The sequence below is a fragment of the Bos mutus genome, chromosome 8, assembly GCF_027580195.1.
Source record: "Bos mutus isolate GX-2022 chromosome 8, NWIPB_WYAK_1.1, whole genome shotgun sequence".
Lineage (NCBI taxonomy): Eukaryota > Metazoa > Chordata > Mammalia > Artiodactyla > Bovidae > Bos > Bos mutus.
Window position 1 is genome coordinate 82,304,838 of NC_091624.1, and position 15,925 is coordinate 82,320,762.

General features: G+C 35.7%; 1 protein-coding gene across 9 annotated transcripts in view; it reads right to left on the reverse strand.

Annotated features, from left to right (window-relative positions):
• Positions 1–15,925, reverse strand: part of NFIB (nuclear factor I B) — a 257,368-nt gene that overhangs the window by 110,899 nt on the left and 130,544 nt on the right. For all 9 annotated transcript variants that reach the window (XR_011465172.1, XM_005889569.3, XM_070375899.1 and 6 more), the window contains exon 3: positions 3,563–3,616. Coding sequence is in view for 8 of the 9 variants with exons in the window: in XM_005889569.3 (XP_005889631.2) it covers positions 3,563–3,616 (54 nt within the window). In the remaining variant the exon portion in view is untranslated. The remainder of the gene's footprint in view (positions 1–3,562; positions 3,617–15,925) is intronic.

The window sequence follows — 15,925 nt, forward strand, 5'->3', positions numbered from 1 at the left end:
ATAAATAAGAAAAATGTGAATCATACAAAAAATGAAGTAGTTTACTGTCTCTTAACCAAAATGATCCTGTCATATCCTTGGATGAAGTCAGACTTTTGGGGCACCTTATCCCAGAAAAGATTATAGTGCCCATCCCCACTATGTAACAAAGAATAAACACAAAACATTAAATCACAAAATAGTAAGAGTATAAGGAAATACTACTAAGACTATTTAACTTATTCAAGTATTTCTTTAGTTCCATTTTTTTCCAGAAAGGATATAAGGTGACAAATTATTTGACATAAATAATGTTAAAAATACATTATTTGTACTTTTAAATAATAAAAATATTATTTTATTATTTAAAAGAAACAGAAAGATAAAACATCTCTATTTTTCTTGATAAAAAACTATTTAAATGCATTTAAAAATAGTAAGTATCAAATATTCTTCCTCCCCCAAAATGTATAGCTTTTGTTCAAATACCTGTGACTAGTTTGCTTACTAAATACAAATCTCAAGAAGGCAACACTAAACACTAGTTTCAGTTTAAAAAACTAAAAGCCTATCTATAGACTCCATACTACAGTATGACGAGCTTCAAGGTCACGTTTCGGAAGTTCTTCTGAATCAGCAAGGAAGTGTCTCCATGTCAGACAGTCATGTCTGATGCTGGAGAAAATCCAAGCCAGAGGGATGGCACATTTGTGGGAGACCCATGCACCTGTACTTATAGGAGGATTGGACGTGGTCTCTACCTTCATGTCAACAGAGGGAAACAGATTTCAAAGAGACTTTGCCTTGAAAAGATCTTGAATGTTTGTCTCTTCCCAAGTTGTTATGCAATAAACACAGAAGAAGGTGGCAATGTCCAGAGGTTGCTCATCTCCCAGTGGAAAACTAGCAGCGACAAGACAGTGCTCCCACTCAAGGCAATCTTTTTCAAAAGTTTACTTTCTTTGCTACAACAATACAAACAGCAAAGCGATATGACTGTTTCATTGCATATGGTAGTAAATTGAATTTGTCCATAAAGATATGGACCCTTCTTCTTATACTAAATTTGAACTTCGGAGATTTCACACTTCAGCCAAAGCCAGAAAGCAGTTGAACAGAGGCTCCTAGAGATAAATTATGCTCTAAAAATACCAAACAGGCTTATATTTATGAAAAGAGCTTATAATAATAAGTATAATTTATCCCTATTGATTGCGAAACAAAAATCTTAATAAGTTATGATTTTTGCACATTTCCAATTAGAAACTATTTAATATTCCTAGCAGCTTGATTTATTTCAAGGTATTACAGAACAAACTCTTACTTTTATCAAACAGAATTCCTTCATAATCTGTACTATTAGACAAAATATAATGATACACAAAGCAAGTTAAAATGACGGAATGCTTTTGAATCATCAAAGAAAATTCTCATTTTATTCCACTTAATTTTGATATTTTATATGTTTTATTATATTCTCTTTCTGAAAAAACTGGTAACCAATGTACAATTTACATGTACACAGTATTCAACTAATCATAGTATGCATTTACCTACAATATTCCAGTCTTAAGACACAGTTCTCAAAAGGTTGATTTCTAAGGAAAATTTAATAGGAAAAAAAATAGAGATGTTTCATCTTGATTGTTTCTGTTAGTCACAGTCTATGGAAACAGATACATTAATAACTGCTACATTGACTGTAGTAAAGGAAAAATTTAAGCAAGCTTCTCAACAAATACTGAAAAATCAAATTCTGTCATTGCATAACTATTCTGAGATTATTCATTCAGCTTAAGCACAGAACATTTTTAAGTGAGCATGATTCTCTCTGTACATGTTCAGAAATGCATTTCAAACAATAACAGCTTTATTAATTTCAAACCAAGCTGTCATTCAAATGCAAAGAACATATCCTTTGTTTAGCCTGACTTACAATACTTATCAACTCTTTTTCTAGAAAAGGTTTCCCTCCTTCCCAGTTCTTTGTAAAATGAGTAACGAAGCTTTTAAAAAATGTTTGGATACAATTCACTTTTGGTTATCATGCTACACAGAGAAAATGTTAGTCAACTAAAAAGAAGAAATTTTAGTAAAGTTGATAAGTTTTCTCAACTTTAGAAAATTTCTAACAAAATTTAGTATATTCTAAATAATTCACCTTTGTGGTTTCATCCACACAAAAAATAAAATCATCAATTTAACTGGAAATTACGTTTAAATTCTTTCAGTTTTTGAATGTTTTGTTAGCAATTTGTAGTCATATTAAGTGATTTTGATGAAAGTAAAGAAAAATCAACTTAGTATACATTTTAATCTATAACCAGAGATTTTTTTATCTTTGAAGGATATACTACTTTTGTCATATAATATGATCATGTACAATATAGAAGAAGTTAATATGTTGGTGAAAAAATTTTTCTTAAGATAAAAATAAAGAACAAAATGTAGGCAAGGAAGAATCCTGCCTTCAGTCTTTCAGGAAGAAAAACTGTATTGACTTTGCATCTTTACTTATGTATTTACTTGCTATATCTTTCTAATATCATTTTAAAGCAAGACTGTTCTGACGTATTTTCTTGTAGTTTTGAGGATTTTTCCGGTATTTCAATTTCAGATTAGCAAAGTATTATGATAGGAAGATCAAGAAATTAAGGACGTAAAAGTAGGTCGACCGGTGAAAACTTTTATCATTACCTTTTATAAATCTGGGGTTTATTTTCAATGAAAAGATACATGAGATCCTTTTGGGACGTGGAGGGTATATGTGATTGATTTGAATTTTTTTTTTTTTTTTTGCTTTTGTTTTCGTTACGTTATTCTTAGAGCATTCTTTTACTAAAGTCAGAGGTACAATTAAAAATCTTATCAGATTAAAATTTTAGAAATTCTTCTTTGCACTAGTTTTTACTGCATGGGAAAAGATACTACTCTTAAATCAACATCAAAATTCTATGTCTTCAAACTTAGGAAAAACAAAATCATAAAGACAGTATGATTTCTTATAAAAGTCATTTTTAGATCCGAAACAACTTCTGAAAACCAAGAGAGTATTGGGCATACATTACACGAAAGGAAAAGCCTGATTTTCATTATTTCCTGATTCTGAGAATTCTATTAAGAACCTTATGGAATAAAAACTCATTTGCAAAAACTCCTCATGAAGACACAGTCAACCACCACCAGAGCCCACCTTTTACAGTAATGAGATTTGATAAATTATAATGAACATGAAAATTTTTACTTTCTCTTGTGCATTTTTAAAGAAAGAAGGCTTTTTGGCTTTTCAAACAGCAGTGCCTTTTAGCACCTGAAGGATACACAACTATAAAATACATGCATATTCATTTTCAAAAAAACACCAACAAAAAGTAAAACATTAGTGATTAGGTACATAGTGATGACGGCAATGTGGAGGCATTTGCCACTGTGAAGGGTCTGAATAGAATCACATCTTGTCCCGATCATACCTGCCCTCCAGAACAAAATAGGCAGCTGACCAATTAAGGGGTGTTTATCTATACAGTGGTACCTTTGTTCTCCAACAATGTCAGATTGCAAACGTCCTGGAACACATATTTACCTGGAGGATTCTTGGCAGGATCATTGTGGCTTGGACTTCCTGATTGTCCAGAATCTGTAAAGAAATCACAGAAAATGTTTTCTTTTTAATTTGTTTTGAAAGAATTTCACAATCCGCAGAAGGACTTAAAAAAAATTTTTAAGGTAGAACAATGAAGTCAAGTGTTTAAATAAAGCATACTTTCCTAAGCCTTTCAGCAGCAATATTTTATTAAACTACATGAACATCTGTAGATACGTGTGTGTGTGTATATATATATTTCTTTGTCGAGAGAAAAAAAATGTAGAGATCTGTAATATTGATGGGGTAGGGAAAGGCTTTTTTAAAACAAAAGGTCTGGAGAAAATGCCACTGAAGGTGACTTGAAGGCTGGGCCTGTCAGGAGCAATATGAAACAAATCAGACATATTCCCTAAAAATGCAATTTGAGTGCAGTGAAACATGCTTTTTTAAAAAACCTGAAAGGGTTTTTATCCAATGAGTAAAAATACACAGAAACTAGAGTCCATTTTTCCAGGATTTCACGTGCATACATACATATCCACTCCAATAATCCCCCAACCTACTGGATCCAGGCCCAGATTTGACTGCATCCCATAATAGCAATCGATTTACAAACACCAAGAAAAGCATAAATTACTAGGTAGAAACCAACATGGCTTTGTGGAGAGTAAATTGTTGGATCAATTTAATTTCCATCTGTGATAGACAGACTCGGCAGATAAGGAGAAAGAGATCAATGCGGAACATCTGAATTTCCTATCCCACGTTATTCCTCATCAATGATACAGAAAGGGACATAGAAGCTACAGTACTGTTAGGCAACATGCCTCCCTAACTAATCTGACACTGTTGTGTTTGGCTCACTCCTCTTTCCTCTATGTCCCCTCTGCATTTATCTGTGTCATTTGTGCCATATTATTATACACTTACTTGTAAGTTGCTTTGTAATCTTCTTTTATTGGTTCTAGTGTTTAGTTTTGTCTCCCCAACTAAATTGCATGCTCCTAAGCAGAGGCAGAGATTCTGTCTACTTCTTTTGTGTCTTCCTCAATGTGCTGTTCACGGCTGTGAATGCACTGGGCTGGATGGCTCAGATTCAGCAAGCTTTCTTTGCTTGCCTAGGAAAGGCAATTTTGAACTTGATAGTGAATTTCAACAAATGTGACAGGTGGCCACAGACAAAAGTCTCTTTCCCCAAACCTGGCCATTACACCTAAGACAGGGATCCAGTCTAATTTAAGCAGAAACATGCTGGTGTTTTTCAGCAGGGCTACTCTGCTCTTCCATTGAAGTTATTAACATACTGCAACTGCTGCTTCTAATATTAAATGCAAGGACACCCTTTTGACTTCCTTTTGTATAAAACTTGGTTATTTATTTCTGTCCTTCGCCTCATGCCTGCTAACTAGATTTAATGCTGAAATTAGAACTGTTTCCCTTCTTCCCATATCCTTACCTTTTTTCTTTTTCTTCTCCCTCCCCCCTTTTTTTTTTTTTTTTTGCCCTAGAACACTTTTTATAAAATCTTAGTAAATATATTTAATGATTCCCACATTATCCTCCAATTTATTTCTAATTTTCCCAAATGGAAAAGAAACCACTTAAAGACTACTCCTGCAGTCTGAGTTCTGGCTAGAGTCGACTCCAGATAGTCAAAGAGAATAAGATTCTCTTCAAAAGGTTTGTCTCATCTCCCATGAATTCTATTAGTTTTTCTGGTTTTGAGGCAAGACTCAGTGACTTCTAACTTAGGAGATCAATCTTTCTCTTTCTTTCTGCCCATAAAAGATGGTACAATATGGGCTACTTTCCAGGCATGGAGTATGATAGCTACATTAAAAAAAAAAAAAGATAAATTACACGATTTTGGTATAGCCTCAGCTATTTCTGCCTCGAGTTCCTCTGACAAATGTCCCTCAGAATTGATACTACATTCCAGCTTAAATTCTCAAGTGACTCTAACATTTTGAGAAGTTTCCACTTACATGGTGTACCCATTGACCAGGGCATCCCCATGTTTTATGTTTAATAAAGCTACTTCACATTTATGGAAGTCTACTTCACAGAGTAGAACTCTTTACATTTATGAAAGTCTAGGTCTTCATCCCTCCAAGAGGTTAATGCCATCTTCATGACAACACAACAGGAGGCAGATTAAGGCTGTCCATCTGCAGGGCACAGGAGCTGTATGCTCCCGGTGAGCCTCAGCAGGTTTAGTTAAACCAGTTTCAGAACAGAACACAAAATTCTTTCCCAACATCTTGTTGCTGAAGTTTGGACCAGTAAAGAATTAAGGTCTCTTCCATTCCTAAGAAAGTATTTCGTTAGAACAATGACACACCCTGTTACCACAATAGCCCATTTGGAAAACTCTCTTTCTGCTGCAAATTACCCTTTTCCCCCATTTGCAACAACTGTAGACAACAGCTTCTTCAACTGAAAAAAAAATGAAATTTCTGAAAAAAAAAAAAAACCACAAACATTTGAGGGAAAGCTGAAGGAGACCCTAAATTTGAATCGTATACTTGGCTTTTAACAATGCCACTTTCTAAAATAATCTGGCATTTACCGACACACAATGACAGGTTTTTCCCTCATAGTCCAATGTCTGTGCCTTCTCGTGAAGTAAAATAGCATAAGTGGGATCCCCAAAACACAGAAGAGGCCCCCTCAAGGAGTAAGCAGGAGAACACTTACTTCTTCAACAGTAAATTCTAACTCTAATCTATTCTTAACTCTTATGTCACCTCATATCGGTGGTCACTTAATTCCAACTGCTGGAAAAGGAAGTAACCAGGGAGTTGCAGTTGGCAGAGAAACCACAAATGAACTGTTATTGTGGTTAACTTCAGAGAAAGAATTACTCAGACCACATCTAAACCCTTCCAATCCACCACCTAGGTCAAATTACTCTATACCCAAAGGTTTTCTTTAACTGCTTCCACCGTTTGTTCAAGTTGTGTGTGCGAATGTGTGTGTACCCACACTTCACGTATTATAGTGAATCCCAGCTCTGTCCCTCAGTAGCAGTGTGATCTTATTACTTAACTCTTAGGGTCTTCATCTTTAACTATAATACTACCTAATTTACAGAATCACTGCAAAGCTTTTAAGCATTAAGTACTGGTCAGATACCTCTTACACAATTAATTACATAAAAGATATTATTAAACATAAAAAGGACACATTCAAAAAATGACTAATATTTTTAATGGACTTTCAGGAAGAAAGGGAGAAAAGGGATATGACTAAGTCTGTCCATCCCAGTGTAAGCATCTAAAATTGTCTGTGTTGAGTTAACTGAAGATGGGCAAGTGTGTGCCTCTTGAATTCCTCTGTAAATACCTTGGTCCCACTCTCCCAAAAAGGGAGGAAGGCACTGCTGCCATTTCGAGGCTCTCAGGGAGCCGTCATGCTCAAAAGTCAGGAGTGAAAATTACCTTCTGGAAGACTGAAGTCTCTGAAGAAGGAGGGTGGTCAGAATGGGGACTGTGAACTGACCAGCACACTGAGTCTTGAGACACTGATGCCGCGAAGAAAAAGAGGGAAAAGGGCTCTTGAAGGCAGCAGACTCAAACCAGCCCTATCTCTCCTTTCACATTGTTTTCTCTTCCTTGATCTCAATCTGTATCTTTTACACTTCTTTGTCTCTTTCCGACTTGACAGAACGTAGGACTGAAATATATTTTGTATTACATATAAAACTCCTACTACTCAATCTTTGTCTTAGAAGTGTAATTAAACACAATATATTTCTTCTAGGAAAAAGAACAGTTAATGAAGCCATTTCTAAATTAATGCTTTTTAAGCAATCAATTTCTCTTCCCCCAAATTGAAGATTTCAGGACTAAGAAAGGTTCTCATCTACACGTGACACTTACAACTCTCCTTCAATCCTCGTGATCCACTCCTTTTTAAAAAGCAGCCAATCTTTCATGTTCTTCTACTACCTAAGCCCCACCTAAGAAGTAACCAAGTTTCTCTAGTGATTCAATTTTGTGGAAAATCCTGGGATACTTAAGTGATCTAAGTGACTTGTCCAAAGTTACATGGCAACTATTAAAACATAAGTTCTCTACATGGGCCACCCATTAAGACACCCTGCCTCTTGAGTGGTTATGAAGCAATCTCATAATCAGGCAAAGCCAAATGACATTTCACTCAATTAAAGATTTCTGAGAACTTTACATTCCCCTAATCTCCCTCCTCCCCCATCATTTACCAATATATTCACAACCTTCTTCAGAAATTTAAAAGTCCTTAAAATCCCTACACATTTTTTCTAACTGAAATTGTAAATAATTATTACTCTCACTGATGTCCATACACTAACTGATGCTTTAGAAAGAGGCCAGCTTTAAATATATTTAGCTTGGATTCTCATTGCTAAACAAAGGAAATTCTAGTGTTCTACTGATAATCTGGTGGAAGTCCAATAAAATGTTTGTTAAATACACAAGATAAATAAATAATGACCTGTTAAATGTTTGTTACTGAGTACTAACTTTCTTGGGGGGGGCAGTGGGCAGAGGTGGAAGGGGATGAACTCAGTTATCTGATGTGCTCGGATCATCTCAACTGTGAAAGATATTTTTGAAGGTCATTCACGTAAGCATCAATTAAATGAGAATCAATAAGGTTTATGGAGTACCTTCTGTATTCCAGTTACTAATGTTTGGAACATAATGAGTTCTCCATAATATGTATTAAATTTCCATTTAATTTTCATTATTGACCCTTAAAATATTGTTTCAAAAAGAAGATTATACAATCTACACATTCTAGAAGTTCAGAGGTTGCTAAGACAGAAATGCACAATTTTTTTTTAATGCACACTATGATAAAGAGCTATGTGCTGTGCTGTGCTCAGCTGCTCAGTCGTGTCTGACTCTTTGTAACCCGACAGGCTCCTCTGTCCATGGGGATTCTCCAGGCAAGAACACTAGAGTGGGTTGCCATGCCCCCCTCCAGGATAGGAGCTATAAGTGAGTGTATATCAAGAGGAAATAATTGGTTCTTCCTATGACGGATAGGTAAGGACATGTCATAAAATATATCAAAGGGAGGTGACCTCAGGAACAGGGTCTTGAAAAATGAACAGATCTCACATCTTCCTAATACATACTCCTCTTTACTACCAAGGTAATCTCTTTAAAACCTAAAACTGCTTAAGCTTCTTTCCCGCTAAAATTTTACATGTATTCGCAATACATAAGAGAAAGAAACTTCAAAAACTTTGGGATGCCACTCAAGGCACTTTGATCCGGCCCCTACGGACGCCTGGGTCACACGTTAGCCTTCCAGTCCCACGAGTGTCACACCTCCGTCTGATGCCCCCGAGTCTCCGCACAGGGTGCTTGTCTTTTTCCCCCTAAGTTCCTCCATGCTGAGGTCATTCCTTTCAGATTCTGAACTATATGAAGGCAGGGCTACTACCCTGCTTAGCTTCATGGCCCTAAACTTTGCTACAGTGTCTCACAGATGTGTTTGTCAAACGAGCAGAAAATAATTTGTCTATAAACCACAGAGGTGCACAGAGAAGAAAGACTAGAATAAAAGAAAGACTAGGCCTGCGTCCTCAATGCAGAAACATCTAAAAATACATGTCATAAATGAAATTATTTACAAAACAGAAATAGACTCACAGACACAGAAAACAAACTTATGATTAAGGGATAAAGAGTAGGGGAGAGATACATTAGGAGTTGGAATTAACAAATATACACTTCTATATATAAAATACATAACCAACAAGGACCTACTATATACCACAGAGAACTATATTCAACATAGTATAATAATCTACAATGGAAAAGAATCTGAGAAAGAATACGTATAACTGAATCACTGTTCTGTATACCTGAAAGGTTGTAAATCAATTATACTTCAATTTAGAATAAATAAAGTCTTTAGAAATTATTCACAATAAAAAAAAAAGAGAAGAATCAAGCAGACAAACCTTTTGTAACAAGAAAAGGGGAGAGAGACACAATTCCCAGGGTGGGTCTCCCAGGCTATTGTAAGTCTCAGTTCTCCCTTTAATTTTTGAAGAAATATTTGGAAATGGGAGGAGATAGATAAGAGGAAGTATTTTGAGACAGAAATTCATGTTTGGCTTTCTCCTACAAAAAGGAGGAGATATCTGTGGGGGGTTCCAGGAAGCAAGAAGGAAGCCAAGAAGCTTTTGATGACCTTTCTATACAGGCTGTCTTTCTACCCCAAGGTGACGCTTGTTTTAGGAATTCATTTTATTCTCTGACACCATGACTTGAGTATCAACAGAAAACCACATTTGAGAAGCATTAATTTTATAAATAATCATTCTGGTGCAAAGAAGCGATTGTACAAGGTACCCTGTCAGGTCCCTTCTGGCTCTAAAATTCTGTGACTAACAATATAGCTTTTATATCAAGGGATATCAGAAGAGTAAATGAAATCCACACTGTAACCTGTTAACCTACAGATAGCCTCCTGCTAGAACTAAAATTAGTCATCATGTGATAAAGGGCCCCTTTGTCATATTCCTCTGCTTTAAGCAGGTAAAGAAACAGCTCATTGTCAACTAAAGAATACCACGAGAGTTTTCTAAAGGCTTAGAATAGTCCCCTTCTTTTTCTCCAAAACATTAACTACCAACATACTAAAATAGAATATTTTTATAAATTGCATATATAGTATGCCAGGAAGAACTTAAGAAAGAGAAAAGCCAATGTAAGAAACAAACAAAAACCTGAGGGGAAGGGATACAAATCTACGTACTTTATAACAAGAAAACACAAAGTAAGAAAAAAACCATCCATCTTTTACAAGGACAGAGGAGAAAACTATTCTTCTCCTACAAACCTCCCTATCCCTTTGTAAACTGTCCTGCCTCCTCCTTGGAAGTTTACTTTCTATGAGCACTGATTTCCCTGGCATTTGTTGCTAGCTTGTGTAATCACAATTCTAAGTACATAATTTGCTGTATTTTTTTCACCAGCACAGTAAAAAAATCTATATAGCTTCAGTTTTCATGGAGGGCTCTTTCATCAACTGGGATGACACAAAACTAGAGTTTTGCAATATTTCCTTTTTTTGCTCTTAAATGGTTATTAGAATAACATAAAGAACCTGTGAAAACTAAGTGCTTCCTTATCTCTCAAAAGCACGGAAACATGCGGCAAAACGCTCATACTCTCCCTCGGTGCTTCAGTCTGTCCATTCTCAATAGGACATTCCATGATACGGCATCAAGTTCCCTGCAAAACCCGGGTAACCAGCCGTCCACGGGAAGTGGTCGTTAACTCCGTCACTTTCTTAATGGAGCCATCCACATATTTTTGCTGAGTCTGTATCCATTCCCCTAAACTCAGTACTGAGCAGGCAGAGAAACAAGATCTCTCCCAACACTTTTGGCAGATGCAATATAATTCTTGGAATACAAGGCTTTTTACATATTTTCAATTATGCATTTTCATCTATATTATTTTCCATCTGAGGTCCCATACCTTCAGATCTCATTTTGTATTGGTTAACATGGATTTTAAAATGTATCTTCAACGTAGCAAAACAGAGATTTAAAAAAGGTTGCTATTAAAAAAAAAAATTGCTATGCTGAGGCTCCTTACAGATAAAGTAACTTATTTAACCAAAGAAAAATATACAAGAGAGTAGATAGGTACTATCCCCTCTATTTCTTATCCTACACATTCCACTAGTTCTATTATTAAACTTTCTTTTAAAGAGTTACTTTCTCTTTCTGCTTAACAGGAGGATTAGGTTCAAAGCATCATATCTCAAGGATTAAAATAAGGATCTGTTTGAGCTCAAGACCAAAATTTGTTCACAAGTGATTAGCCAGGAAATATAGGGCACTGAAATTCAAGGTGGGAAAAAAATCACCTACCCATTTGAGAGGATATCTATTCATGCCAGGAGACTATTCACCAATGCAGATGGGACAACCCCTGCACAAGAAGTATGAGACCTGCCAACACGTCAGACCAGAGGTTTGCACTGCTTCATTAACCAGCACCAAAATCTCCCAAATGAAAGCAGGGATAATTGTATCTGACCTTTCTGGCCTAAGATTAAGTTCAGTGACTCTCTACTGATCCAGGGATTGAGTGAACCAAAGGTCACAACCAGGATCATCTAAACTTCTTGATTGCAAAGACTTTAGTTTATAGAAGGTAAAGATACTATACTGGTCATTGTCAAGATTACTAACTTTCTACAGTGTGTTTTCAATTAAGTAAATAAAATGCGGTAATTAAATCAAGATTGTGTAATATGTTTTTGATTTGTAATCTCATTTAAATTAATTAACTGACTCAATCCTTGTTTCGGTTTTAAACTATCCTAGTTAGGGAAAGAGTCCCTGGGAGAAATCCAGTTTTCTATCTTTAAAAACAAGGAAAAGCAATCTGGCATACTTTAAAACTGGAAAAAAAAAAATAGATGCACCAGCAAAATATAAATACAGAGGCAAGGGTGTTAGTGTAGAAGAAGGAGGAGTTTTATGGCATGGTTTTGACTAAAAAAAATAGATCTCACACTAGAGAGAAATAAACCAAAACATTATTTATTCAAAACATTTCTTTTCCAATTTTATGAAGATTGCATGTTTGTTGGAAGCAAAACATTTCCAGCTGTATTTTAAGTTTCTGAGGAGAGTTGCAAGATTTATAATCTTTCATAAATGCTGCCCATATCTTATAATATTAGAAGAACACGCCACTGCGTACTTTAGAAAACAATTTGCCAATGCACTCTGCCACATGAAAACAATGAAGCCCTTTCCAAAACCCCACCAGATCCAGGAGGAAAAGATGAGATGAATGTTCTGTCTTTCCCATCTGGGAAACATTGTGGATTTCAGCTATACTATGTAATATCCTTTTTTTTTGGAAACCACGAAACCTGCATTTTATAGCAAGGTATGTAGTGCAAAGAGAATGCTGGTGAAATATGAATCTGAAAATGAAAACCAGAATGTCATCAGACTCAAGAGCATAATTGTGGAGGCAAATTGAAAAATCAATGCAGAATTTCAACATAAACCAAATGCAACATTTGTGATCCTATTGGTCTGAAATGTTCTCTTAAAAGGAAACCAGGGCGAAAAACAAATGCTCTTACCATCAATGTCCTGAACAGCACTGGTTACTCTGCCTGGCACAGTAATTCATTATATGCTTTATTTTTTCTGGGATCTTTATGCATTATTCTAAGTCCTACACATAGCACACTCTGGGTACATGTGGCCCATCCGTGCTATATCATTTCCTGTTGTTCTTGTTGTCTAGTTGCTAAGTCGTGTCCGACTCTTTGCAACCCCATGGACTGTAGCCTGCCAGGCTCCTCTGTCTGTAGGATTTCCCAGGCAAGAACACTGTATTGGGTTGCCATTTCTTCCTCCAGGGGATCTTCCCCACCCAGGGATCAAATTCCCCTCTCCTGCGTCTCCTGCACTGGCAGGGGGATTCTCTACTACTGAGCCACCTGGGAAGCCCTATATCATTTCTTGTATTTCCCCCAAACTTAACACAGTATTGTTTATCTAGATTAAAACCAGACAGAAGACTTTCTAATATTTTGCTGGCAATCTTTCTTCTCAGGGAACAGGACATGTTTTCTCACAACTGTTTGGAGAGTCAGACTCCTGGGTTCTACTCAGTAACCACCAATACCTGTGCTTTGACCCTAAGCAAACCACTTCATGCCTGAATCACTTTGCATCTTGCCCAATCACTTAAAACTGAATTTAAAAAAGGTAAGAGCTTTTTAGCCTTAGTCATTTTCAACAGGAATGAGGGAAAAAATTAACTTTATACAACACTGACAATATGCATAAATATTTGTGCAGAAATGCCTTTTTTTTAATATACTTTAAAGTTTAATTTAAAATAGCACCTAGCTAGTTGTCCTCTGTTTTCACTCTATACTTCCCCTTGAAAACACTAACAACACAGGTAAAGTTCTGTGTTAGTGTTCAGGTCTCCTGCTGGAGTGTAAAATCATGGGGTCAAGATCCACATTAGCCTTATTCACTGCCTGGCATACAGTAGATGTCCAATCAGTATGTGATGAAAAAAGGACCACTCTTCACAGTGAACCGGACCTTGATGGCTGACAGCTCTTAAAATACTTTTCACCTTTCTCAAATTATAATTGGCAGTCGTCAGTCATAATTTTTACTTGTTTGGTTATTATCTACATATAGTGTATTTTTTAGTGTCTGCAAACTCTCCACAAATACAAGCAAATGATGTAATGACCAAAGAGTCATATTCTTATTTTTTCCCGTGCTCATTTTATCACTGGCATATGTTCTTAAAAAGAAATGTTTCACTTTAACAGATTTCTCCATCGTTGAAGGTAAAATATAATTTGCCCAATCATTAAAATGTTTATACTCATTACACAAGTTTAGAGAAAAGAAATTAGTGGGTTTTTTTAACATACCCTACTAGTTGTATGTCATCAATAAGTCATCCTTGCTTTATTATTAAATCATGGCTCTTAACTCTATGATGATGTAAAAATAAACTTATATGTTTAATCAAAGGTGCATAATAATTAGCAGAGTAATGGAGTAAGACAAAGATGATATACTTTCTACCAAGGTACAGTAGATTTGTACATCAGACGTTCATACTACTTTTGTTTATAAAATAACTTTATCATAATATTGGAGGAAGAAAAATCAGAGAAGTCACTTGATGAAACAGGAAGCTTGCTGATGTGGCAGATAATAGTATTAAATGTCCTAACAGTTCCTTGATAAGTGGTTCAAAGAACTTACTTTTCAGACAAAAGTTAATTTACCAGGAATAAAACTGCTGGAATAATACCATCATGTGAACTAACATTTTTCTTAAAGGATAAAATGAGGAAACAGATGAGGAGTACTTCCTCCTGCAAATGAAAACTGTGCATGAGAGGAAAGCAACTAAATTTTTTTGATAAAATAAAAGCCAAAAAATGCTCAATGAATATGATTTTCCTTCTTTTTTTCAAGACAAGGTCAGAACCATTCTAATAAGTGGAATAATATGTTTGAAAGAACTCTGAAAAGTTTATAACCCAACAGAAATATGATTTGTTATAATTTTATGGGGCAATATTACTTCAAATGATCTTTTTAAGAGGAAAGCTAAAAATGCAGGTAAATTTAAGCAAGAATAATAAAAAGTCTATTACAGCAGCCTACCATGGAATCCACTATTCATTACTACGGTTACTTAGAAAATGAGAAAAAATGATGAGCATGCCCCGTGCTTAATCAATTTAAAGAAGGGAATCGGGAGGATAAGGACACAGAGCTGTTGACCATGTGCTCAAAATTCCTTCCATTTGGTCATTTTACTCAGTTTATCTTTAATGGAGATTCAAATGGACTCCTTATGATTCAAAAATCTCTAAGCTAAAGAATATGGAAAAGAACAAGTTTCTGCATAATGTCCCCTCCATATGTCTTAGGCCTATATGGTATCAAACCTATGTAATTTTATACATCAAATGCCTTCCAGATGTGACAAAATTTTAGCACAGACCAACATCAAGTTTTTCACTACAGCCTCATCTCCCATGCTCACAAAGATTACTTTCACTGCACATAACACATGGCTAATGTTCAATTTTCCAAATTGATTATTATGCTGCCATTTCAAATCTGACATTGCCATCCAATCAAAAAACAAATTACAAACTCTGCCACATACCCAAACCTCCAAGAAGCAAAAATCACAAAAGAACCAAGAAACCACATCATTATCTTCAAGTTGTAGACACTGCTTGATTCCAGGAGGAGTTGAACTTTTCCTAGTCCATCCTTAATATCTTTAAAAGATGGAAAGGGAGAAGGTGCCTATAATTTTTTGTGAGAGCTACTAACTGGCAGGGGAACAATTGAGCCTGTCACCTGTTGTTTTGGGTTTTAAAGACTGGCTCTAATTAGAAAAGATCAAATACTTCCTGACATTTACAGTATGTTAACATTTGAAAATTAACCAACAAGATCATTCGTAGAGAATTTTCAAAAGCATCTAACAATAACACTATGATGAAAAGATACAAGCTAAATTTTCCAGTAGGATAAAAAAAAATTTAGTTAACTCAATGCCAGTAAGAAAACCTAGTATGATAAGGCTTTGGATAATATCCTGCAAACTTAATCCCTCTCACAAGATCAATGCTTTGAACTCACCTCAATTCCATCCCCCGACCCCACCTCCAAAATCAGAATTGCCATGTAATGGTAATGCTTCCTTGGAGACATCCCTCCCTCTGTTCCTGCAAATTACATTTCCCAGCTCTGTTAGCAACTGGCTTCAAGTTAGAGGCACTGGTGGGAGCTGGGAAATGCAGAGTGGGAAG